Raw genomic sequence first — 24612 nt, forward strand, 5'->3', positions numbered from 1 at the left:
TCCGAGGATAATGGTAATGGTATGGAGTACTAGTACAAAATGCATACATGTCATTGTCACCGTCGTCGTTTGGTATACATACATTATGTACCTCATAACCCGGCATCAAACCCCGTTGACACAAAACGCCACTCAACTTGCCTAACATCCATTATCCAAAAGCAAGTCAGAAAAAGGCGACACAATCAACACCCAAACTACTCATCAGACATCGACCTTCTCAAGACGCGACTCCGTCTCCTTCTCATCGCTCGCCTCCGACCTTGCCTTCTCATCGCTCGTCTCCAAATTAGCATTCAAAACAGCAGCAGCACGCGCCACCTTGTCCGCTTTAAACAAAACAACCGCCGCGATAAAGGTGAAGAAGAGTGAGAACCATGGGAAGATGGCCACTAATCTGACTATGGGTTCGAGCATTAGTAAAGGTAAACGGGAAAAGGAGAGAGAGAGAGAGAGGAGACATACTATAGTCAATCTTGCTATACACAGGCGTACTCCCACTAGCAGCGGAAACCTTCTGAACCACCTCCTTAGGCAACTCAAGCGTCCCCACGAACGCACGAACCACCGCCTCGCGCGTAGCGAAGAACAACATGAATGGGATCATTGCTCCCAACAAGACAATACAGCAGAAGAAGAGGGAGTATGCTTGGATGCGGAGGGTTTTTGTTGATAGTGTTTGGAGGCGGGAGATGAATGGGGATGAGGAGGTGATGGGGAGGAGGAGGGGGAGGAGGTAGTTGAATGTTAGGATGGAGATTAGGGTTGAGGAGGTTGTTGCTAGGACGCCGACGTCGAATATGTCTAGGGAGGGGTGTCGGTGAGCATTCGCGTGTGGGAGGGGAGAAAAGCAACTCACCATGAACATCGATGCTAACGACCGTAGGCGGCGTAGCCAGCTTTTTCAAGTGACTCTGCGATTGATTCGACTTGATGAGGGAGTTTAAGCCTACAGACGCGGCGATGACGGCGAAGCACCATGATAGAGAGAGCGCGATCGCGCGGGCTGTACGCATTGGCATTGGTGTAGTCGCCATTTCTCAGGTCTTTTCTCGAGTTCAACCGGAGGGGTATACGAGTACGGGAGGTGGGGAAGAGAAGAGACGGGGAAAGGCCGGTAATAGGTTGGGTTGCCCCGCAGGGCTTTTATGCATGCATGTATATGCATACATATCGGTATCAGCCATTGGCTGGCCGTATTTGAGAAGAGATGTACTTAGTCCAAGACGAAGATGCGATCTTCAACTTGGTGCTCGGTTGTTTTGCGTACCATGCGGTCACAACGGTCACATGCACACCCTTTGCTCCTTTGCTTCAGCCCGACTCTTGAACTTGAGCCCTGCCTGAGCCTGCCTGCTGTGATTTTTTACGCCCATTTCATTTATAAACCAGGCACCGATTCAGTTTCTTCGACGCCAATCAAGACCGAAATTTGACCGAAATATCGTGCTTCGGATGGGGAGGGGCATACTTATGCTCAGGCGACACCATTCATCGCGCAGCATGCGTATCCACGGAGTTAACGTTGTTCGTGTACTCCGAAATTTGTCTCTCGTGAATGAGGTTGACGTCATTTCCTGTATACTCGATGGACTTCGGTACCACTTCAACCTACTTGACCAATCGCAGATTCCACGACGGCGTACCAACACCTCAAAGTAGCTCGCCGTGGGGCAGCGTGGGGCCCAACCAAGTAAATCCAATCTTGAAAAACTAGCCAAGCGCTTCGCGACGCGACGGCTGCCCTAGTGCTCCATGCATCCAACATTTCATATGCTGATTTTTTGCGCAAGCTGTTGGCGGTGAAACACATTCCTCCACCGCACGCGCTACTACTTCAGACTCCAGACCCTAAATCTCCGCGTTCCCCCAAATTTTTAAGTTTCCCCTCAATAACATGATGAGCTTGCGGATTCGCGGTGGCCGATTGACTGGTGGCCGAGAGCGGAGCCCCACGGTACCCCCACTTGTCATGCGCAATATCATTGGTTCTGGAATCTATGCGCCGTTACTAGTCTGATATCTACCGCTGCCTATCACGACCGCCAAGAACGGGGATTTTCCACTTCTCCTAAAGTGCAGGGGATCTATCGTTTCTATCAGTTCTCTGGAATATTAAACGCGACGCGACCAACAAGATTGGTTTTACTCTTCCTCTTTCTAATTGATGCTCTGACTTTGGACGATATCGATCTGCTTCTTTTTCTTCTGGAGATGGTGATATCGCCGAACGCGACGAAAGACCGAAAGATCAAGCTCAATTCCTGGCTTTCTCTCAACAGATTCTTTGATCCCGTCTTCGTCAATCTCTTTCGAACCTTCCAAGTTCATCCATCAGACCCCTCAAACCTCGTCCTTCCGTCCGCATTTTTCGCCTTCTGCCTTTCGTTTATCACGAATGGCCCCACGGCTCTACGCTTGCGGCTTTCTTCAAAGCCGGGAGGAAGAGTTCTAATTATATCACATTGCTGCCGTCGTGAGTATGGTTCTGAACGCCAAGTAACAAATTGAACATAGCTGGGGAACTGTACCGCTAGCCGTCTTTACATCGACGCCTTCGCAGTTATCATGGGCACATTTCCTATGTACATGACTGGCTCTCTGGATAGATGTCGCACTGCACGCTTTGCCCCAAGCTAGTTTTGTCAGCATTCAAATTCCAGTGCATACTTCGCTTGACTCTAATCTGATGCTTCAATTTACATTGATCTTCTTCCTCAACTCGTTTGGTGCCCAGGTACTTAATTCCCGACGAGCAGAAATCCATTCTCAAGTCGACAAATCCAAGTTGAATTTCACCTCTTGCTCTCGCTGAATTTCAACCCTCCCTTCTTGAATTTCACTTCTCGAGGGTTCACCAAGCCAAGGAACATGCGCATCCCGTCCCTCGCGCAGCCAAGACGGCGCTTTCCGTGACCATTCCACGCATCGCTCCGGCCGCGGTGAGTTGAGTTGGAGAGGTAGGTAGTCGGGGATAAAATATGATTATGAACCACAGATGGGGGGGGGCGTTCATTCATCTGTATGTATCTTACCATCCATCGATTCGATTGCAAGTACGTATATAATAAAACAAAAGTTGTAAATTCATGAAATTGAATGCTGCACCAGAACACTAAAACACATTTACAAGTTTGCTACAGTGTCCCAGGGAGGATTCGAACTTCCGGCTTCTCGGAGCGTTTGAAATATTTGAACACCACAACGAGATGATTTAACCACTAATCGACAAGGACATTCATTTGCGTTACCAAGTCATCTACGTACACTGACTGGGCAAAAAGAATGTCCCATCATTTTTTGGACAAAGTTAGTCCTGTAACGCAAGAACCAAACATTTTGAGAACTACAGTCTGGTGTATGAAACATAGCCAAAAAGGTGTAGATTGTACATACCAAGTCTGGGGATGAACAAGTGAAAAGTCATGATAAGGCAGGGAATTAACTGTGACAAGTGCCAAAAATGGGATGTAACAGAGTGGGAAATTCTGAATGACTGCAACCTACTGAAAGCAATTCACAACTTGAGGAAGAGATATTTTGAACACTGGATCTCCCTGCTATTGTTATAAGCTTCATAAAGTCTCTGGGCTAGAAAATTTTATATCCTCCTCTAAAAGGTAAATTTGAACCTGTTCTCCATTTTATGTATTTTTCACTCAATATATTTGTTGGAATGAGGTAAAATGACTCCCCATCAATGTTTGTAGTGTGTATAATACAAAGGTTGGTAGAAATATTAAAATGAACATTGCATGATGTCCGTAGAAGCTAATTTCCAGAGTTTTTCTGGAAGTAAACAAGTATCTACAACATTGGTCCTTCTTTTCTGCAAGAAGAAAAAATGCTACCATCCTTTTGAATTGATCCATGGAGACTCAGGATGTCTTTTAAACAATGCCTAAAGTATAGCATGATAGCAAATAAATTTACACTGGGTATAACTTGAAAAGTCCCAAATAAAAGTACATCTTGCATAGAGCAAGAAAGGTGTGGGTCTCAGATCCTTGTATAAATAGGAGCTCTGTTTATTTCTTTGGGATGGTGTTACTAGGCATGAGAAGTGCCTTGTGAAATATTTTTAGCCCCAATTCACCAAGAAAAATGTTAAGGATTGGTCCAGGATGATTGCTCTATGCAAAATGTACTTTTATTTGGGACTTTTCAAGTTATACCCAGTGTAAATTTATTTGCTATCATGCTATACTTTAGGCATTGTTTAAAAGACATCCTGAGTCTCCATGGATCAATTCAAAAGGATGGTAGCATTTTTTCTTCTTGCAGAAAAGAAGGACCAATGTTGTAGATACTTGTTTACTTCCAGAAAAACTCTGGAAATTAGCTTCTACGGACATCATGCAATGTTCATTTTAATATTTCTACCAACCTTTGTATTATACACACTACAAACATTGATGGGGAGTCATTTTACCTCATTCCAACAAATATATTGAGTGAAAAATACATAAAATGGAGAACAGGTTCAAATTTACCTTTTAGAGGAGGATATAAAATTTTCTAGCCCAGAGACTTTATGAAGCTTATAACAATAGCAGGGAGATCCAGTGTTCAAAATATCTCTTCCTCAAGTTGTGAATTGCTTTCAGTAGGTTGCAGTCATTCAGAATTTCCCACTCTGTTACATCCCATTTTTGGCACTTGTCACAGTTAATTCCCTGCCTTATCATGACTTTTCACTTGTTCATCCCCAGACTTGGTATGTACAATCTACACCTTTTTGGCTATGTTTCATACACCAGACTGTAGTTCTCAAAATGTTTGGTTCTTGCGTTACAGGACTAACTTTGTCCAAAAAATGATGGGACATTCTTTTTGCCCAGTCAGTGTACTTCGTGTTGATATTTGCAGTATGGTGAAAGGGTTGACAAATTGACAAATGGCCAGAGCTTGAAAAAAAAAGAAAAAAAAAGGCACCAGGTGATTTTTGCTAGTGTCCTTGAGAGGATTCGAACCTCCCACTTTCCACAGCGATGTTTAGTCTCCACCAAGTAAGTGGGATGATTTCACCACTGATCAACCAGGACACATACTCTTACAAATGAGAGTCCATCTTTAAGTGGTGCAAGTCATTACTAACAGGTTTGTGATGGTCAAACTTGGTATATGCAAAATATCAAAAGCTCAAGCACACAAGCTTGAGTTTTGAAGTTGGAAAGAAGATCTTGAGAAATCACCTTTTATAGCGTCCCATGGAGGACTTTCACCTCCCACACATAATTTCTGAGTTCTTGTTTGAGATGACTCAACCACTAACCAAAAGGGACAGGTACTCATGGTTGATCTCAAGAATCTATCTTTGGAATTTTTTACTGAGCAACTGTTTAGTAGTATGAATTTATTCAAATTCAATTTGGAAGGAAATTACTTATCATGCCTGCTCAATGCCCTGGTAATAATCAGAGTTTCTGCTTTTTGGGATCCTCAGATTTGCATTGAAGATACTACCAAGATGAGTTTATAGCTGATAGACAGGGACACTTACCCACATTTTGAGTTCAATGTATATGGGATTGTGAATTTCAAGAGTGAAGTCCAATCGGTAAGGTATGTAGGTACTCACTTGGCATAAATCTTGCAGAAAAAAAAAGACTTTATGTGTACAGCTAACATATGCCCAAAGGAGGACTTGAACTTCCACCCTCATAAGCTCAGCATGAAGAGAGCTACACAAGATGATTTCACTAGTATTCCAGAACCACAATGGCATGTACAAATCTTTGAGCTTCAATTTCCATATAGAGCATGAGCTTGTAAATTTTAATAATATGGTTGATCTAATAGTACAACATATGCACTACCATACTCTACAACACTAAGTCCTTGAAAAATAAAACATTTTCATGGCAGGGCCCCACATGCCCTGGGGAGGACTTGAACCACAAACCTCCTGAAGAATTGCAGTGGTTCATAAGCTGCCATAATGTGATGATCTCACACCACTCAACCAGGACAAACACTTTTCTTTCATCTTGGCTTTTAATTGAGCTTGTAATTTTGATAATTCAGCCCAGTTACTCAAAAAAGAAGAAAAAGACTTTCATCCACATCTTGATGTCCAAGGGAGGACTTGAACCTCCAGCTTCACAGGCTCTGCCTGATTTATAACACCACAACAAGATGATTTCACCAGTAATCAACAAGGACAGGTACATGTCTTTGGGCTTGGATGTGCATGTCAAACATGAGCTTGTTATATATGAAAGTGTGGTTGTGATCATCTTACAAGCATAAATCTCTAAGTAGAAAAAACAAATGCTTGAAGACTCCTACTTCAATGTATCTTGAAGAAGGCTGCTTTTGGAATTTTTGGGGCACCTTTGTGCCACAGTGAAAAAATTCTATGATTGATAGATAGATTATATACATGTGTCTAGGAAATATTTATCATCCAAACTCTGACTAAAACTCAAGGAGGACAGTTTAAAGTTACTCTAGTTTGTCAGATACTTCCAAAGTAGCACAAAATTTGTTGCACAAAAGCAAGCTCACTTCTTGCAGTCAATATTGTTTTCATTTGGGATGACCACAATAAGATCATTTACAAAAAAAAAAAACAGTGCATTACCACTTTAATGTCTAAGAGAGGAGTTGAACCTCCAGCTTCTTGGGCTCAACCTGAATGATCTACTCCACAATGAGATGAACCATTAATCAACAAGAACAGGTAGATGTTTTCAGGCATAGATGTGCATGTTGACAAAAAGTGTGGTCAACTTCATGGCTATCTTTCCTTGATCTTTCCAGCATAAATTTCTTGGTAGAAAAAATCAAATGCTTGAAAACTTCCATTTGATATATCTTGAAGATCTTGAGGCTTCTTTGTACTACACTGGGAGGGTTAGAAACATTTAGGATATATTTATATTTTGATGAATTAAAGTTGCTCATCTGTGCTGTAACAAAAATTGGCTATTGACTTAGTTATTTATATGTCAACTGTCACTAAACTCCAGTAGAAGGCAGACTTCATAGTCACTGTTCATCAGATACTTACAAGATAATGTAAAATTTGCTGCATGCAAACAAGCTCATTGGGCTTGTAGTATTTCACATGGAGTTATAGAGAGGAAAAAATCAGCTTGAATACGGCTTTTAATTCACAGCAGCATGTCCCAGGGAGGATTTGAACTTCCGGCATCTCGAAATATGTACAGATTTAAGCCGCAAATACCACAACGAGATGATTTCACCACTAATCAACAAGGACATTTACTTGAGTGGTATTTAGCGGACTGTATCTTATTTTGAAGTGCGTGATGGCCAGGAAGTTTGAGCTATCAAGCTTTTGTCATGGGAGTAGATCTTGATAGTATGTATTGAGTTTGGGTGAAAAAAGATTCAAACTCTTTATCAGTTTGCCGTGTCCCAGGGAGGATTCGAACTTCCAGCTTCTCGGAGCAATGGACAACGACAAATCGATACCACAACAAGATGATTTGACCACTAATCGACAGGGACTCTATGCTACAGGCATGTTGTGCCATTCATTAATATATGTACATCCTGACGCATTCAAGGCGAGTACACAAGAGGTTTATAAACTAATCATGACGTCTAGTTAGATTTCGTCGCTTTTGCTTCCTTCATTTTACTGTATCAAAATTTAGTCACATCCTATCTAGAGGGAACTTTAGAATGCCGGCGGACGCATCGATGCGTACTTCTATTGGCTATGACGCACCAGCTGATGTCTGTCATTTGACGGGGTACTTGAAAGGCACACTGAGCTTAGATGCTCCCTTCTTGAAATGCCGTCGATCATGTAAGTGGACGCGTCAAGCGCGATAAACGGTGTGGAGACCCCTACAAAATACACAGGTTTCTTCTTTTTTCAACCACGAGCAGGATTGCCAGGGGATGGTGCAAGGTAAAAGACGGCAGCGCGTTGAGGCGAGTATGACGGAGCGCGTACCGTAACTTATGCTCCCACGTATGGACACTTTGTTGACTCGTTTACTGCCATGCACAACCCGCCGGAGATGACGCCTGACCCGATCTATGGGCCAAGCATCATTAATTCCACGAATTACAAACCGCTCCTACATCTGCTCCAGGTCGGCTGACCGCGTCAAAAAGCCGACCTGTGCTCGTGTGCTTGAAATTGACCTGGAAGAATTAGTTCCGCCCGGCGCCCGATGACACGTTTACGGGTACGGGACGTGTGAGGGATTTTCTGGGTTTAAGCGGCGGTGTGAAACCCCTAACTTTAGGATTCAGATAGGGAGTCGGATGGAGGGTTGTAGTATACGTACCTAGATTTAAAACGTCCTCGTGAAGGCTCAGAGGGTTAAGCGCTTGGGACACGGGAGCTGAAGCCATTTTCCTGTCCTGAAGATGCGGATTTGAGTACACACAATCCTTTCACGATTGACAGTGTGATGGAGACGAAAAAAAATGGACAACCAGCCGCGCCTCGTTGTTGAAACGAAGACGGAGGTGACTCGCGTTTGACGCTCGGACTGGAAGAGGTCGGACGATTGTCAGGACAGGTGAAATGGGGGAGTTACATAGGAGTGGAGGATCCGAATTAGTTGGGTAAATGTCTTTCCGAAAAGGTGATGTTCAGTCGACGAAAGCTTGGCGATTTGTTGGCGATGTTCGGAGGTGTTGCGGAGGTGTTGACTGGTGTTGACTGGGGGTTTGTTTGCACTTGCTGGTCGACCACCTCGCGGGCCGCTGGCGGAAATCGGGTTGGAGCAGAAGGCACATCACCGTCAGACCATCACAGTCAGCCTTTCTCAAGCGACAAAGGTGCGTATGTCCACGAGGGCGCTCCTGATGATCACTTTCTAAAATTTCAAAGAAACTTTCAATAGGAGTGCTAGGGGCATACAAGCGTCCGGTCGCGACTCGCAAGTGTGTTCATTTGGTGGTGTTCAGCGCGATTCTGACAATTTTTTACGCACTGTTCTCTCACAGTACCCCAACCCCGCGGAGAAATGACGTCGACGGCTTCACTCGTCCTTTCTCCACTAGGCATTTGACAGCTTTACATACCCCATCGGAATTTGAAGCAGGAAAATGAGACCACGCTATCCTCTGCGCTCTACCCTCTCTGCCCCCCAACAACCTCAGACACGCGTTCAGATACGCGCTGAGACACTGGGTTACATCCGTCGCAAGACAAAGCTCAGCCAAGGCGAACATTGGAGCCGATCAGTTCTCGCTTGCGGCTTCGTAGCAGAACTCGCCATAAGAAGACCCGAGCACAGAAGCCGCACACATGGTGGCTAAAAATAAACCCAGACATAAAGGAGGCATGTATTTGCTTTGGCACTCTCCCTCGCGCTCCCATCTACACACCTATGGCTGACGATCCCGAAGCCCCCGCGCATTCGACTACGAGCAACTTGCACAATGGGACCAGAGCTAAAACTGACGGTCATGGGATAGGGAGGATCTACTTTTATGCGGTTCTCTTCTTCATATGGGCGTTTGGGGTCATTTCTGTCGGCGTTGGTGAGTTTTTGAACGGGTTTGTTGTCAACGAGCGATCTTATGTGTACTATAGGCGCTCATGCATGGGTGAAATCTCATCAAGAGAAGAGAGCCGTCAAAGCAGCCGTAGTCGCTCCAACGGTCGTCAGCATCAACACCCATGGTACATATATGCGCCCTTTTTCCACTTTTTCCCCCCAACCAAATGTATGAATTGCTTCTTAGATGTCGACACGGCAGGAATCGTCGTCACTGTAGCTTGCGGTATAACAGCCGCCTTCAGCGCCATATCCGCACTTCTCCTATTCCTCAAACACACTCGCTTCTTCCTCGCCCAGTCGATTGGGCTGTGTCTATGCGCTATATGGATCTTCGCTGGCCTCGTAGCGTTCGACTTTTACTTCCACACGCGCAGCGCTCGTGTGACGGCTACGGTTGGAGGAATAGCGGTGCCTCAGGCTATAATAAATTCGGTGGAGAAACAACTTGGCGTTACGGGTGTGTATAATCAGCTAGAGTATCGTAAGTGCCCTCTCTCCATTTACAACAAAAGGGATTCTGTTGCTGAGAGTTTCGATAGTGAGGCTGGTGGCTATCATCCCGTGGTTCACCCTCCTTTTCACCATCATCGGATCGATCATTTTCGCTGTCTCCGCCGGTAAGACGGACACCCGAGCTCCTTCGAAATCTCCTGCCCCACTCAGCTATACCGTTGATGATGATGGGGAGAAGGAAAAGGAGTTGAGTCCTATTGAACCCTAGTGCTTGGACAGCCTTTTGCGGAGCCGAGCAGTAATACTTGACTTGCGGCCGGCCGCATATATGCCAATCATCGCTTGCATTTTTTATGATTCGTTTTCGACCTTCTCCGAACGGCAACTTTGCCCAAATTGATGTGTATTTTGCGAAACCGCTGATCCTTTTCATGTATTGCTAGCCAAACACCAACGTATACAGATACGCGTCCTAAAATATTCGATACCATTACGTAGTGCATCCTTCAACATGTTTTGTCTTCCCATTTAGCAATCTGGTGACTGATTTATCATCGTGCTGCAATGAAATTTTCTGTAATGAACTTTTCTTACTATCCAGACGAGTCGCTAAAATATCTCTCTTGGAGACCAGTAACTGCACACAAGCCGACGTTTGACCGAGATATCTCGGTTTCGTTGATTCCATTATCTCTCTTCAAAACCCTTTTGATTGCTCAAGTCCTTGCATTCACCGTTACATGTCTGTGTTTAATTTGCTCAGTCTAGGTGATATTCCGCTAGCTCGCTCCGTTTGATGTGGGGTAATATTCCCTTGACTTTGGCCTTCACCTTGGCTTCGAACTATAACACCATCAAAATAAGTTAGCAGGAGGCTCCCGAATGAGTTTATTGAGTTTGCATAACTAACATTCTTGATCTTGTGCTTCTCCGCTGCCCTTCCTAATTTAGCCATCGTTGTGCTTGCCTTTTGCCTGATGGGTGGCTGTTGGAGATAATGCTTTGCGGTGGCCTTTAGTTTTGGATTTCGCTTGGGATCAGTGGCAAGCTGCGCCTTTGCTTTGTTGGTACCTGGGTGAAGCATTGATAGGTTGTCTTTGTGATTCAGGACTTGCTTGATTTCCTTGTGGAAAGGCGTACTGCGTGCTCAGTAAGATTCACATTAAATTTCTCAGAAATTGGAGGTTTACGCACTCTTTCTTGATACCCAACTCATTGAGCACAGGTTTGATATGCGCTCCAGGCTCGATGATATGTTCTAAAATCATAAAATGGATTATCATTCCATCGCGGATAGATGTAACATAATTAAATGGAAAAAGCGTACCGGCATCTCCAATGGCGCCCTTTATCCAGGCCACCTTATTGTTGTTGGCAGTGGGCAGGTAAGAACCCTTGTTGTATTTCATAGCTTCGTTCCTGTAGGCTGAAGTCTTGAGGTCTTTAGCTGTCCACGACCCTGCATTTTTCATTCGTCTCTCGATTGAGATGACGGCCCCGAAAGCTTGGTCGGATGATAGAAGAACGAGAACTTGAAGAGCGACGACGGGCAAGGCAGAATTTTTGAAAGAGAAAAGATGCATTTTGAACGATGTGTGTTGGAACAAGTAAACGGACCGGCCGTTGGATGAATGGGCTTGAGCGAATTGAGGGGGGCAGACCAGCTGATAGAGTCCCAAATGAGTATGGTCGAGCTTACTTATATATGTCCCACCACTGGCACTCTGCAAATATCTGTAAACCAGCGAGTCGGGTATTCGATCCGAATCAAAATCAAGCAAGGTTTGTACGTACGAAACCTGTCACGGAAATGCTTTGTGGCCGAGTAATTCCACAGGGGAGGGTCGATAGGGGTCACTGGCAATGGACTTGAGCTCGATAAGCTCTAGATGAAATCAACGTACAGGCCAAGTAGTAGAGGTTGGGCTCACTTGAAGCTGCATCAGAATTGAAGTTGGTGCATCAACCTCCTTTGAAGCTTGTCGTATTTGCTTTCGCCATGAGCGAGTTGTGGAAGAGAGAGGCAGATTTAATTAAGAACTTCTCGATGTCGCGCTAACGCCGGTGTGAGCACTGTTCCAGCCTGAGTATGTGCGCAAGTCGCCGGAAAGAGTTGTTGAAGAATCTGATCTCTTTTTTCTTCATGGTCGAGGGCGCTTTAAAAAAGGCGGTCATCGTCTTCAGACAACGGCGCGTTTGCATTTTTGTTCGTCGTTGTTCTTGTCGTTGTTGCTTTTGTGTTGCTTGGTTGTTGCAAGTTTAGGTAGTAGTTATTGACAAGGCCAAGCAGCGCCAAACAACACGCTGCTTCAAATCAACCTTCCTTCCAAGTTCCGACCTCGTTCATCCGCGCATATTCAACAGCAGCCCCCTCTGATACTGAGTCTGAAATCGAATGTCTACGTTTGCGAGGACATGTTTCAACGCCTCTGCGTACTCTGCATTGCGTCCCAATTACCCATCCAAACTCTTCAAGTGCATCTTCAGTTATCACATACGCTCGGGCAGCGCTCGGTGGGAGCGAGCGGTTGACATGGGGTGTGGTACAGGTGAGAAGGGATTTCTTTCAAGATTTTGTAGTACTTCAGCTTTAACTCTTGCGCGTGAAACGTTTGTTGTTATGCGATTGCCTGAACTAAATTAAATGGATAAAAGGTTTCTGACCCAACAGTATCCACGCAGGTCAAGCAACTCCACATCTAAGCCCATTTTACCAAGTAATTGGAATAGATCCTTCCGAGGGGATGCTTCAAAGGGCGTGCACTTACGTCACTTCTCTGGATATTGCGCCCAGCGGGAAGGAAGAGAGATTCAAATTCCTCAAAGGCTCGGCTGAAGACCTTCATTTGACCGTCGAAGATGGAAGTGTAGATTTATTGATTGCCGGTACGTTGTCGTATATTTCTCTCTCGCTTGACCTCATTGGAAGGCAACGAGTTGAGGGTGAAGTGTAACTAACGCCCGTGTTCCGTCTTTTAAAGCGCAATCTACTCATTGGTTCGATTAGTAAAAGTTTGGCCAGAAACACAACGCGTTCTGCGTAAAGGAGGAACGGCTGCGTACTGGGTATACCTTACAATCGTTTTTATCCGAATCCGGCAACTTATGAAGTCAATAGGTCTACGCGGAATTTCGCCTGCCAGCATATCCTTCGCTGACACCGCTGATTACATCCTACCATCAAGGCTCAGATTCCAGGAGTAGCGTTGGAATGTATTTTCAACGTCCAGGAAGGACCATATTGGAGCGGATGTTGGTTGACATCCCAGACCCCGCCGCTGTACTTGGGGGAAAATCTGAATTGGGGGACGTGCAGAGGATGTATTTTTTCGGTTAGCTATCTGCGTCTCGTTTTTCGGTATCTGATAACGCTATGTTGCGCAGGAACTGATAGTCCACCGCCGATAACACTGCCACCTGGCCACAATCCTCAGCTTTCACTCATGCGTAAAGAAATGAGCTGGCGTGACCTTTTGGGATACTTTAGGACTGCGAGTGCACTTCATACTTATCATGAGAAGCATCCAGAAGATCTGGATTCCGAAGAGGACGTGAGGTTCCTGGCGGACGATATCGAAGCGGCAAGCCTCGAGGGTGAAGGTGGATCATGACGCGGATGACGAATACATATCTATTCGAGGCGGTGACATTGCCATTCGCTTCTGGAAGGACTTACGACAAGGTGTTTTGGAATCGAACTCAAGTGTCGCGGTAGGAGCCGATGATAAGGTACAAGTGGATTGGCCGTTAGCCCTCATCCTTACAAGACGGATTTGATTATCATGGTTTGACGAGACGCCACAATAATATGAGACAAATCCAGGTCGTAGTTCTCGACTTTTATTGCATTTAAGCGCGAAAGCTGAACCGTTCCACTATCTGACGAGCCAGCCATGCACAAAGGAATAAGTTGCCATTTTTGCAATTGTGCATGAACGAATTCTTCCTTGAGCTGGGGATGATACACCTCTCGAAGGTTCAGAATTAGGCAGCAGCCTACAAGTTTTGACAGCGAAAGCCACCGTCCTGTAGAAGCCTATAAAAAGAGAGCCGATCCACTCTGTCCAAGGAGGCGAAATGATCATTTGCACAGGAAAATTACTGTGCATTATCATGCACGGTAATGCAAATATGATTTCACAGTAATTGCCCAGTTTGCACAGTGATGACCTGATTAGTTGACATGGTAGATGTTCGGCAATAAACAGGGCGACAAAAGAGCCGGAACCCGGCCAGAACCTAGATTAGAGTGCGCAGCAGCATAACTAGCTTTATTTCTGTAGAGCCAAGTATGCGGCCTGACTTTCGATTTCAATGACCCGAAATTAGGAAAGTCCTGGGATTTGCCTGGGACAGAGATACTTTGTCCCCCACATACCCATATTACGAGTAAGAATGCGCGGTTTCTAGTGACAGAATCAAACAGAGTAATAAAATATTGGGTCCAGTGATGAAGTCATACTTCTCAGATCTCAGGTCATCACCGGCACGCAGCCCAACCTGTCGGTTTGCAAGTACATCAGCTGAGAGTGTTGACATTGAGTGCTTGAGTGCTGAGCCTTACAAACGTCTTGACACCAGTGCTAGTGATGGACAAACAGTGAGTTGTACTGCCTCCGATGGTTTAATGAATCAGGGCTGTGAGTTTGAGCCTTCTTATCTCTATATCAAAGGCTCCTCCAATCCATCCGAGTCCCATCTACTGGCCGTCCTCCCTCCAATCGCGCAGCAGTAGTCAAAGCAAGGGGGTGCCGGCATTGGAAAAAAAGACCCGGGGTCGATTTTTTTTTAAGGCGACCTTGAGGGGGACTAACTAACTAACGTAATCAGGAACATGTCTATATATAGTAATATGACATCATTTGTGAGCGCTCTCCCCACGTTTTGCACAAGTTGTGCAGGCACAATTCCGGGGTGCTTGCACATGTTCCACACTTTTAGGTGGAACTAGGCATATAACGTGAGTTGGAAAATCACTCAGTTCTCATAATACAATGTACTTACCCAGCGTTTCTCGCACACCTTGTTTGCATATGAGAATTTGATGAGGATACACGGCTGCCACAATCTGGACAGATTGTGAAGCCCTCCGCATCAAGAACAGCTGGCTCTGTCTCAATGGTGTGATACATAGAATGAAACCAATGTTAGATATACTGTAGATTTTAGGATATTGTTGGTCAACGGTAATTCAAGTAATGTCAAAAAAATGCCCAAATATGGCAGGAATTGATGAATATCTTATATCATGGTGCTTGATGGCCTCTATTGGAGCTGTATTCCTCCCAGTACATTCTGTAGTTACTATATTATGCTGCAAAGTACTCAACTTCATGATTGAAGGCCCTCTGCCCAAGGTGTCCTTTTTTTTTTTTCACAGCCTGTGGCTGGACTAACTAACCGGGTCCCGGTACGGGATTCCCAGGCCGGCACCCCCTTGAGTCAAAGAGAACTTGCATTGGAAGACCACTATCATCACGTTCAACAATCAGAATTATGACGGGAACAAGCTCGTACGGAATTATATCTTATTCCTGGGTTGCCTCTTCTCAAAATTTGTGGTGTTGGCATTGATAGAGTAACCTCCTGCGAATCACATCAGCGTGGTTGTTGTTCAGCTCAGCCTGGGTCAGTAGCAACTTTCCTATCTTGATTCATTGTTTTATTATGACAGTCGTCTCTAGAAATCACCAGGATCAAGAGAAAAAGCAACCTACACCTACAAATGAACATGAAGAAGACGATGACGAGTAAGTGCAAGTAGCAAAGGCTCACTATTTCATGAGACTCAAGTGGGGAGATGGACCAGACAGGTAGGTGCTGTCGCAAATACCAAAACATGAGCTGATTGGTTTCCTTCCCTGGCTATTAGAAACCTGGGCAGACATGGAACAAGATTTAAACCGACCATCAGGAGTACCAATGATCCTAAATTCCCAACAAAACCAGTCAAGAAATGAGAGTCATTTTTTTCTGACTGTCCTAGAGCTTAGGGTTCTTTGTCATGTATCGCAGAATCCAGATATTTGAGAGCGGTGGTTTACTGGTGTCGAATTGATTCACTCTTGGTAGCAGCTGAAGGTTCGTAACTCAAAATTTTCGAAGTAGCAGGCAGTCGGTTTCAAACCTGCCACCGATGATCCTGAGAAATAAAACTCCATGAATCACAAGTAGGCGGCGTAAGGGAAACAAGGAAAGTCATTCAAGGATCGAGAATATAATTACCCGCAAAAACGACGTATGTTGGAGAGAGATAAGGTTGGGGCTATGCCAAGCTGAATGAATCCCTTGCCCGCTGGCATCGGCAAAACCTCAATCAAACAAGTCGAAAAGGAGTAGATAAATTGACCGGACAGAATTTCCGTCATTTGCAGATATATCCACTTCGCAGGGCAACCACTGAAATTTGTCACTGAACAACCCCAAGTTGACGGTCCTCTGACTGATCCATAATCTTTTCGGTGCAACACCAGTCCCACTAGGTATCACCTCCCCCTCGCCACATCACTCGATGCAGTCGTCCAAAGTGGTCACGCCATCCTTCAAAACCCTGGTACAACCGTACACAAGCGGAAACAAGCTGGGATGGTCAAGGTCAAGGTCAAGGTCATCTGAACCTGGATGCCAGTCTTTGAGACGGTCGGGTATGTCTTCTAGGGGCACCACGGCTGTGTGCAATGACACTTGAACTTCGGACGGGATCGCGGTATCCAATTTGACGACATCGCTGTTGTAGATGGAAACGAGCCCTCCATTTTCTTGGAAAGCTTTTGCTTTGAATTGCAGTTCCGCGATACACCAATCTACCAGCTTCTCCGTCATGACTTCGCTGGCATCAGGAGGTACCAATGCGTTGGAAGATGCGGGTTGAGCTTGTGATAGCACCTCTTCCTTCCATTTTTCAGTAATGGTAGAATCGAAAACCTATGCAGCATCGTGCAACCTCAATTGACTGTGATCTGCGTGATATGCTGAGCGCCCACCTTTTTGTCCCAGCCAGGCTTGTCTGTCAGCTGGTTCATAAAGGCCAGCATCGTCATTTCACACAAAGTGATCAACCGCATCCTGCCAACACCATCAATATTATCATTGGCGATTGATGTCCAATAAGGCTCATAATAGGACACGTACAAAAAGGAGTTTGGTGTCGTCGGGGATAACTCTGCATTGTCATTCCAATCCAGAGGACGCCCGAAGCCAGGGAGGTTCCCGAAATTCGAGTGTTGAGCCATGGGAGATCAATAGCAAAATTCAAATGTAAAAAAGTTGAAAAAAAGTCATTTAATGATCAGAGCAATGCCAGATGAATAGAACTTGGCGGTCACACTGCACGTACGACATCTGGCCTAGGTCCAGTCCAAGTCCAGTCTCCAGGTCACAAGAGAAATTGATAATGAGTTGATGAAGAGTGCCTCTGATCAGGTAAATTTAAAATCCCTTGGGATGATTTGAGGAACGTGCACGTGCTCCAGAGGTAGCTCCACTTCATACAAGCTTCATACGAACAGAGCTCCCGCACAATCCTTCACTAGGGATATGATACTCAATTGACGGCCAGACCACCTCAACTGCATTCACTTTGAAGAGATTAGCCTCAGCCAATTCGGCCACAATTTACAACCAGCAATTTTTTCAAATGCTACAGTTATCCTCTTCCGAGCCCCATGAACTCCTGGTGACATTCTACGGGGACAGCTCCTCCACACAACTCACTATAAGGGCGGCCTCGCCCTCCTCCTCTGCCTTCTCTTCGCCATTTGTTTCAGGGAACACCGTCGTCCCCCCACGCTTCCCTCTACACCCGAAGAAAAGACGGTTGTGGAACCCTTCCCCGTTCCCTCCTCACCGCCGCAGGATGTGGAGTACACGTCACCACAATGCTGGATACCTATGAAAACCCACACACACCCCACAGCTCAGCTTTAGCCCAGCTTCCAGTCGTACAACACTGCGACTTCGTCTGGCGGACCATCGTCTAATGTTGCAGTTCTGGGTAGGCTGGCGCAGCATCAGTCTCTACCGCTTGCGTATCCATCAATAAGCACATGTGACATGGAGGAAGGGAGCTTGATAGTACCGACTCCTGCAACAACCCAATAATCGTTCTCGTCGGGTGATACACATACGCCAAGTGATGCAGCGAATGGAGGAGCAGGTCGAGGGTGGTGTTGCATCAGGATAGTGGGGTTCGGTTGCTCAAGGAGGGAGAGAAGGAGGAGGTGTTTCCTCAAACATGGTGATTCCAGGCCTTTTCCCATGGTAATAATTAATCGACAAAATTCCTTCCATTTTCCAGCCTGCAAGGTTTCGTAAAGGTGATCTGTATGATTGTGACGGAGACGCTATTGGGGTTTCGTCAACCGCGTAGGTTGCTTATGTCGATCGTGCGATGGAATGTGGAATGAAGAGTCTCCCTCATCATTCCAGGAATTGTCCTACATGAGACATTCCACGAATACTTCAAACTGTTAGTATGTTTTCCATGAAATCAAAGAATCTTTTGCTCATCAAGAATAGCATCCGCATTTGGTCTGGGTATCAACCCAACATGATCTATATCACCCCCGGTCCGACTGCTCAGTCTCTTATTGTCCACGACCTCAGCTTGAAGCACTGGCGAAGTTCCATGACTGGCCGAGAATTTCTAGTATGGCCCTAGGGAACTTGCGAACAAAGGAGCATTGCTTTTTCGCTTCGCTTCACAGGAACTGGGATGGTCAGAAACTTATAGGCCACTGGTTCTGCAAACATCATTACTCACCTCTGAACCGCTTGTCTGCACCATCGGCTGCATTAGTAGCCCCCGCCTTGCAGGGAAAACCAATGATTTTGACGCCCGTCTCTAGCCATTTCTATTTATTCCTCAAAACACGTTGATGGGTGTGGACTCCTAACTCTCCCTTGCATTGTTCTTCACTTTCATCAATGAGGACCACATTTTTCTACGCTCTTGCAATCATCTCCCTTCCAGGGCGTCTCACACTTTGCTCAACCTCGACGTCTGTGTCACCTCCAACAGTGTCTGTGCCACCATCAACAACGTCTGTGCCACCATTTGTGTCATCATCGACGACGTCTGTGCCACCATCTGTGTCAACACCGACGACGTCTACATCACCGTCGACGTCTGTGTCACCATTGACGACATCTGCGTCACCATTGACGACGTCTGCGTCACCATTGACGACGTCTGTGTCACCATCGACAATGTTGGTCTCATCGACTAACAAAATAACGCAACAAAGTCCAACAAGTAATGCAGTAAAGAAGAGCACCACATCAAATAGCGTGAAGACTTTAGTGGGAGCTATAGCTGGTGGTACTGTGGGCGGCATTGCAATATTCATTTTTGTCATCCTCCTTCTGTTCCCCTGGCATTGTAGGAGAAATCCTGATGCCCTTCAAAAGGACAGGGACCCTGCGTCTTTCATAAGAAGTTTTAACATTGGAAGAGACCCCCTGGTGGTGTCGGCCCGAATAGCGCATCTTCAATCCCAAATCCGTTCAGAGGCTCCAATAGACACTCCCCAATTATCAAACCAGACAGGTTTTAACCACAATTCTCATCCAAATACTTGAGAACAGAGGCAAGAGGAAGTTCGCCGTGAATGACAAGAAGAGATTGATTACCACTTGAGAGTGGTGCAGCAGGAGATGCAACAGGCCATGGAGACCGAGAGTACATTGGGATTGAGACAACAGCGGACGTCTCAGGTCTGGGCATGCCGGGGAAGAGGGCTCGCTGGTATCCAATATGAGAATGGAGATAATGGTGATGAGGGAGCAGATTGCACATTTGAGGGCGCAGCAGAGGTCGGCTTGGGCCCTGGGTTTATCAGATGATCCTCTGCCAGAATACACACCTATGCAGATGAGGCGAACATAATTCAATAGGGCATTGTTATATATTTATTCGACTTGATAGATAGAAGATAAATAGATAAATAGATTCTGGAGCAGTCCCACAACCAGAATTGAAGCATCTAAAAGTTTAATAATTTGATCATGACAGGTGATAATTAACTACATCTTTACAAGGAGAACTTCCCATAGTGACCTTGTCTCACATTGGGTTGCAGAACCTCCAATGATTCTGCAGTAGTTAAAAATGTGTTGATATGGTTCAGACGGTGTTTGTTGCAACGGTATTATTTCAAAGCGTCCTACAGCATTTTTCGATTTGCATTGCACAATTTAAAACCAATCCAAAACAACAGTTTGTGCAGGGTGTTTTGAAGTCCCAAGCGGTCCGAGCTCGGAGGATGGCAGAGAGGTGGATGATCACTTCAAAATAAATTCTGGAGGGGGAAATTGGACTCATTGGCTTCTTCGAATGACATAACGGAGGAGGGAAGCAAGAGGGAAGAGCCAGAACAAGTTGAGAACAAAGCAAGTTGTTCATAGGACGATCACGTGCCATCACCGTAACAAACAAAAAAGCAAAAAGAATAAAGGCCGACAGAGTAAAGCAATTGCAGAGTCCCAATAAGTGTAACCTGTAGAGGACTTTTTATTCTCACCAAATTCCAGCTGAATGCAAAACTCTAGACACCTCCGAAAATTTTCTTCACTCCGCCTGGCTTTGTGCAAACAACCATTTGAGGAAGGAAGCGGGCACGAATGACGCAAGTCTCCACCAACTCAGGGTGTATGTAATGTAATGGAGTACTCCACACTCCAATCGAGGTTACGATGGTACGGACTTGTGCCAAATGCGGTCGTTTGCACAAAGCGAGGCGGACACCAGAAATTTTCGGGAGGTGTCTAGGGTTTTGCATTTAGCTGTCAATACCGTAGCTCTCTGTGACACTGACAGTAAAGGAACCTTATCACGTGATTGATAGGTAACAATATGTGACAACGCTGCTGGACAACAGTGACAAGCCCCTAGTACCCCAATTTGACCCCAATACTCGTCGACCTTCGACCATGTCATCATCAAGAAGCAGAACGGTAGAAGACATATACGAATCGCAAAATGACCAAAGATTAGACGAACTGCATTCCAAGATTCGTACACTGCGCGGGGTAGGCAGAACTTTCAAAGTAGGATTTGACGATGCTAATCATGCTACTACAAAGATAACGACAGACATTCACGATGATGTAGAAGCTCAAAATTTGCTGTTAGATAACACTGTAAGTCGCTTGTTCCTGCTGAGAGTGGTCGCCGCTGACAATGTCATTTGCCACAGAATGACCGCTTCTCGTCCTTCGGCACAGCTCTTTCGCAAACTTCCCAGCGCGCTGCACAAGCTTTTGGTATTGGAACAGGCAGTCTCAAACCGTGGCGCATTGCTGCTCTGATCGTCGGTGTCTTTATCGCATTCTGGTTGACTTCCAAGGTTCTTGGGTGGTGGTGGGGCTCACCGGCGACGGCGAGCGTTTGATCTCGGGTTGGCTTTATACTATATTTTGGTGAGTAATCCGGAGCCATATTTTGTACGCTTCTGAACACCAGACAGTTTTGGAGCCGTCTTGAGGCGCTATATTTATAGACTATGTACAGAACTTAATGGGACAAGTTGCAAGGGGCAGAACACTCGTTGTCCGACAACCACAAGTCGATCGAAGTTTGTCCGCCTCAAGCATCCCTTAGGCATCTCTCGCTTATGGACAGTTGTTCGTGGTACATATATATCTTGAGAAAACCAGAAAACTCCTACACCTACAGAATGACTGTTTTTTGAAAATACTTTCTTCATTCCTCATTCAAGGGTCGAAGAAAATGATCCGTCTATCATGTCATTTGCGAACCCCTTCGCCGAGCATTCCGGAGGGCGGGAAGCCATCTTGCCACCTCTTCCCACAGATGTCGCTTAGCGATATAACTCTCATCCATGAATATGCATAGGTTGGAAAACATTTTTTCAAGCTGCAAAGCCACCGGTGCGGGATTATCAATAAGAGAATTTCCAACGTTCCAATACCAAAGCGGGTGATCAGATGGTACATCTAGAGAGACTGGTTTGAGGTTCGCTTTACTTGAAGCGTCGATCTCGAGCCAAGGTTCACAGAGATGCGGACAAAAAGATGCAAGGGAATGCAAGCCATGAAATGTGAGCTTGGGCTGAGCTTTGGACTGTAGACGCAAGACGCATATTTTGGGCCATGCCTTCGCCATGAGCAGGAGATCTGCATCTTGTAATGCAAACCAAGGAGCATAGTTCATAATTTTGAATTCTTCAAGCTCGTGTAATTCCAGCAGTGGTTCAAACAGCCTTACATTAGCCGGAGGGTTTTCAGCTTGGTATATTTCAATGTCGAGTTTAGAAAGAGACTTCGAAAATTTTGTAGAGATTGTCCGGAAGAAACGAAGCCAAGTGTCTTGATGAATGTTCTGGTTACGCTGGCTCTCAACTTTGAGGGATTTTATCCCATGCTCCTTAAGCACCTCAAGCAAAGAACTTACTTCCCCGAATGCATCGCCATTTAGGGACAATGAATTTAAGCATGGGAAAGGTGTTGATGGAAAGTCGACGGTGGGCGGAGGGGAAGACATATCGACATGAGGCATGCCTAGTTCAACCAGTTTTGGGAGGGAAGCCAAGGAGCAAAAGAATGAGTGAGTGATCTTGGTTTTAGGATTTGAACAAAGCAGGTGTAAGTGTTGTAAATTTGTCATCCGTGGAATAGCGTTCAACGCAGAGTCGGACAGCATCAAGTCGAGAGACAAGGTATGGATATCCGGAATGGTGGTTGGCAGAGCGTGGAGAAACGACCAAGCACCTGGACACTGAGCGGATCCTTTGATTGACGCATGCTTTAACGCAATGCTGAGGAGCCTGGAACTTGAGAGGAAAAGAGGCAACATTGTTCCGCTGCAGCTTACTTCTATATCTAAATTACGCAGCGCAGGGAATAATGGCCTGCCCTCCCTGAGATAGGCGATGTGAGAGAAGACCGACGGATCGATGTCGTCAAGGTCTAGATCTGCCTGAACTGTGAGACTTTTCACTTTCATGGCGTAAAACTCGAAGCGGGCCCAGTCAGCAGCCCCGATAGTTCCGTCGAGAGTCTAAAGTCTCAAATCAGGCTTTGGAAAGCTCACACGAAAGGGGTGGACACTAACGTAGACGGTGTTACACAGACGTTGCTTGAATGCGGGAAGGAGCTTGAGTACCTCCGCTAATTTTGATCCAAAAGTGTACCACAAACGGTCCAGAGCGGGGCCGCAAAAGCATCGACAAGTCAGTGCAGCGTTACGCAGAGAATTTGTGTCCGTTATCAATCTCATTGCATGGAGGTCTGGATTCGACCCCACCTCCACGCAAGTCAACCATTCCTTACCATGAAAGTTTTGAAAGATCTCGTTGAGGATATCCTTCATTGCAAGAGCGGGATGCATTACTTGAATTCGGTGATGAGAGTAACCCTTCTGTAAAAATTGCGAGAAGAGTTTGAAGTCTAAAAAACACCCAAAGAAGGGGGGGGGGACTTGCTGTTCTTTGGTGACCAGTCGCAGAGAGAGGGAAGAAGAGGGCGATGATGAGTGACACTGATAGGAGAAAACTTTGAGGATGGGGCTCATTTTTTCCCAGCACGTGCACCGTCAATTTCAAATTTGAATTTGCGCAACTATTCGACCACCGGCAGCTCCACCAACATTGGTAGATCTAGGCGCGGACAGCAACCCAAGAAAATTTTGGAAATCCTGGAACAAATACTGAGAAGATTCTGGGCAAATTAGGGAAAATGACAGGGTAAAATCGTTAATCTGCTCATTACACCTGCCTCCGAATTATCACAAGCCATGTAAGTCCGCCACGCAGCGCCTCAAAACAGCTTTTTTTGTACATAGATGCCTGATCCCGGTACGGATAGAAATCGTCGTTCTCGCAAGGCTTGAGGAGAAATGCGGATAGAAACCTTGCGATTTTGGCATCTTGGAATGTCGGGTCCTGAAAATATATGTATATGAATTTGATATGAATAGAACATCATTAGATGGTCCCTCTACAACCCGTCCCATTCGATATGATCGCAAACCAAGACTTTTCAGATTATGTCTTTTTTTTTCTTTTTCTTTTTGGGGTCATCCCAAAACCTTGGTTCATGGTTACACCAAGCTCGATACCCCGGGCGAAAGGTTGACCAGCTCTCACAAAGCTCTCTCCATAATTCAAGTCGGCGAAAATGTTGAAGTATCAACTAAATATTGCAGCTGTTCTGAATACCCAGAATCTTGATGGCGAATGACGATCAGTCCAATACTGGCTCACAACAAGCATCTTCCTTCAGTTCAAAAGAAAGCCCATTGATTTATGGCTGACCGACACTGGTGGTTGAGAGAATATTATTGTTTTCTTAGCATCTTAGCCGGTGGGAAACGTGTAAAAAAAGGGGAAAAGGCAAATGATGACCGAGACAGGGGTCGAACCTGCAATCTCCTGATTTCGATTGGTAATCGTAGTCAGACGCGATGCCATTTCGCCACACGGCCATGTGAAGTCATTTAAACCTCCCGATCATCAGCTTGGGCCTTTCGTTATATTACGTACGTCTCCTTTACGGAGTCACTAGTCAATGCTTGCTGCACCTTCAGAATATATATTCAACCAGCCTGACAGTCTGCCTTTTGAGGAGAAAATTGTAGCACACTGCTGGAATCATTGCCTGGATTAAATATGGGCCCAACGTTACCATTGACGAAGGTTGC

General features: G+C 45.6%; 9 protein-coding genes across 9 annotated transcripts; 4 read left to right on the forward strand and 5 right to left on the reverse strand.

Moving 5' to 3' along the window:
* Nucleotides 1–28: 28 nt before the first annotated feature.
* On the reverse strand, nt 29–1037 carry LACBIDRAFT_293728 (uncharacterized protein; the record flags this gene model as incomplete). Its single annotated transcript, XM_001879455.1, has 3 exons — nt 29–401; nt 466–804; nt 860–1037. The coding sequence occupies 3 exons, from the start codon at nt 1035–1037 to the stop codon at nt 205–207; spliced, it is 714 nt and encodes a 237-aa protein (XP_001879490.1). The 3' UTR covers nt 29–204.
* Nucleotides 1038–8579: 7542 nt separating this feature from the next.
* On the forward strand, nt 8580–9046 carry LACBIDRAFT_318090 (uncharacterized protein; the record flags this gene model as incomplete). The annotated part of the gene is made up of 3 exons (XM_001879199.1): nt 8580–8772; nt 8825–8873; nt 8941–9046. 3 exons carry the CDS (start codon nt 8580–8582, stop codon nt 9044–9046), a joined length of 348 nt encoding a protein of 115 aa, XP_001879234.1.
* A 280-nt stretch (nt 9047–9326) lies between these two features.
* LACBIDRAFT_325712 (uncharacterized protein) lies at nt 9327–10221 on the forward strand (the record flags this gene model as incomplete). The annotated part of the gene is made up of 4 exons (XM_001879200.1): nt 9327–9480; nt 9533–9622; nt 9685–9981; nt 10040–10221. The coding sequence occupies 4 exons, from the start codon at nt 9327–9329 to the stop codon at nt 10219–10221; spliced, it is 723 nt and encodes a 240-aa protein (XP_001879235.1).
* Nucleotides 10222–10663: 442 nt separating this feature from the next.
* Nucleotides 10664–11595, reverse strand: MISSP23.4 (ectomycorrhiza-regulated small secreted protein). The gene is made up of 4 exons (XM_001879456.1): nt 11281–11595; nt 11148–11211; nt 10864–11092; nt 10664–10796 (listed from the first exon to the last, which is right to left on the reverse strand). The coding sequence occupies exons 1-4, from the start codon at nt 11534–11536 to the stop codon at nt 10713–10715; spliced, it is 633 nt and encodes a 210-aa protein (XP_001879491.1). The 5' UTR covers nt 11537–11595; the 3' UTR covers nt 10664–10712.
* Nucleotides 11596–12348: 753 nt separating this feature from the next.
* Nucleotides 12349–13564, forward strand: LACBIDRAFT_318092 (uncharacterized protein; the record flags this gene model as incomplete). Its single annotated transcript, XM_001879201.1, has 5 exons — nt 12349–12563; nt 12625–12839; nt 12961–13019; nt 13072–13285; nt 13338–13564. The coding sequence occupies 5 exons, from the start codon at nt 12349–12351 to the stop codon at nt 13562–13564; spliced, it is 930 nt and encodes a 309-aa protein (XP_001879236.1).
* Nucleotides 13565–16457: 2893 nt separating this feature from the next.
* LACBIDRAFT_325714 (uncharacterized protein) lies at nt 16458–17185 on the reverse strand (the record flags this gene model as incomplete). The annotated part of the gene is made up of 3 exons (XM_001879457.1): nt 16458–16877; nt 16937–17018; nt 17085–17185. 3 exons carry the CDS (start codon nt 17183–17185, stop codon nt 16458–16460), a joined length of 603 nt encoding a protein of 200 aa, XP_001879492.1.
* Nucleotides 17186–18895: 1710 nt separating this feature from the next.
* Nucleotides 18896–19638, reverse strand: LACBIDRAFT_325715 (uncharacterized protein; the record flags this gene model as incomplete). The annotated part of the gene is made up of 2 exons (XM_001879458.1): nt 18896–19176; nt 19509–19638. The coding sequence occupies 2 exons, from the start codon at nt 19636–19638 to the stop codon at nt 18896–18898; spliced, it is 411 nt and encodes a 136-aa protein (XP_001879493.1).
* Nucleotides 19639–20882: 1244 nt separating this feature from the next.
* Nucleotides 20883–21343, forward strand: LACBIDRAFT_318094 (Bet1-like protein; the record flags this gene model as incomplete). Its single annotated transcript, XM_001879202.1, has 3 exons — nt 20883–20981; nt 21036–21092; nt 21149–21343. The coding sequence occupies 3 exons, from the start codon at nt 20883–20885 to the stop codon at nt 21341–21343; spliced, it is 351 nt and encodes a 116-aa protein (XP_001879237.1).
* A 350-nt stretch (nt 21344–21693) lies between these two features.
* Nucleotides 21694–23301, reverse strand: LACBIDRAFT_325716 (uncharacterized protein; the record flags this gene model as incomplete). The annotated part of the gene is made up of 2 exons (XM_001879459.1): nt 21694–22971; nt 23005–23301. 2 exons carry the CDS (start codon nt 23299–23301, stop codon nt 21694–21696), a joined length of 1575 nt encoding a protein of 524 aa, XP_001879494.1.
* Between the last annotated feature and the right edge of the window lie 1311 nt (nt 23302–24612).

This window comes from Laccaria bicolor, genomic scaffold (genome assembly GCF_000143565.1).
Source record: "Laccaria bicolor S238N-H82 LACBIscaffold_8 genomic scaffold, whole genome shotgun sequence".
In the NCBI taxonomy this organism is placed as follows: Eukaryota; Fungi; Basidiomycota; class Agaricomycetes; order Agaricales; family Hydnangiaceae; genus Laccaria; species Laccaria bicolor.

Excerpts from the sequence above, each read along its gene's own strand:
- MISSP23.4 (XM_001879456.1), bottom strand. The coding sequence starts at position 11,536 with ATGCATCTTTTCTCTTTCAAAAATTCTGCCTTGCCCGTCGTCGCTCTT. Across the intron at positions 11,212-11,280 it reads GGGCGCCATTGGAGATGCCG|AACATATCATCGAGCCTGGA; the intron begins GTACGCTTTTTC and ends TTATGATTTTAG. Across the intron at positions 11,093-11,147 it reads GAGTTGGGTATCAAGAAAGA|TACGCCTTTCCACAAGGAAA; the intron begins GTGCGTAAACCT and ends CTGAGCACGCAG.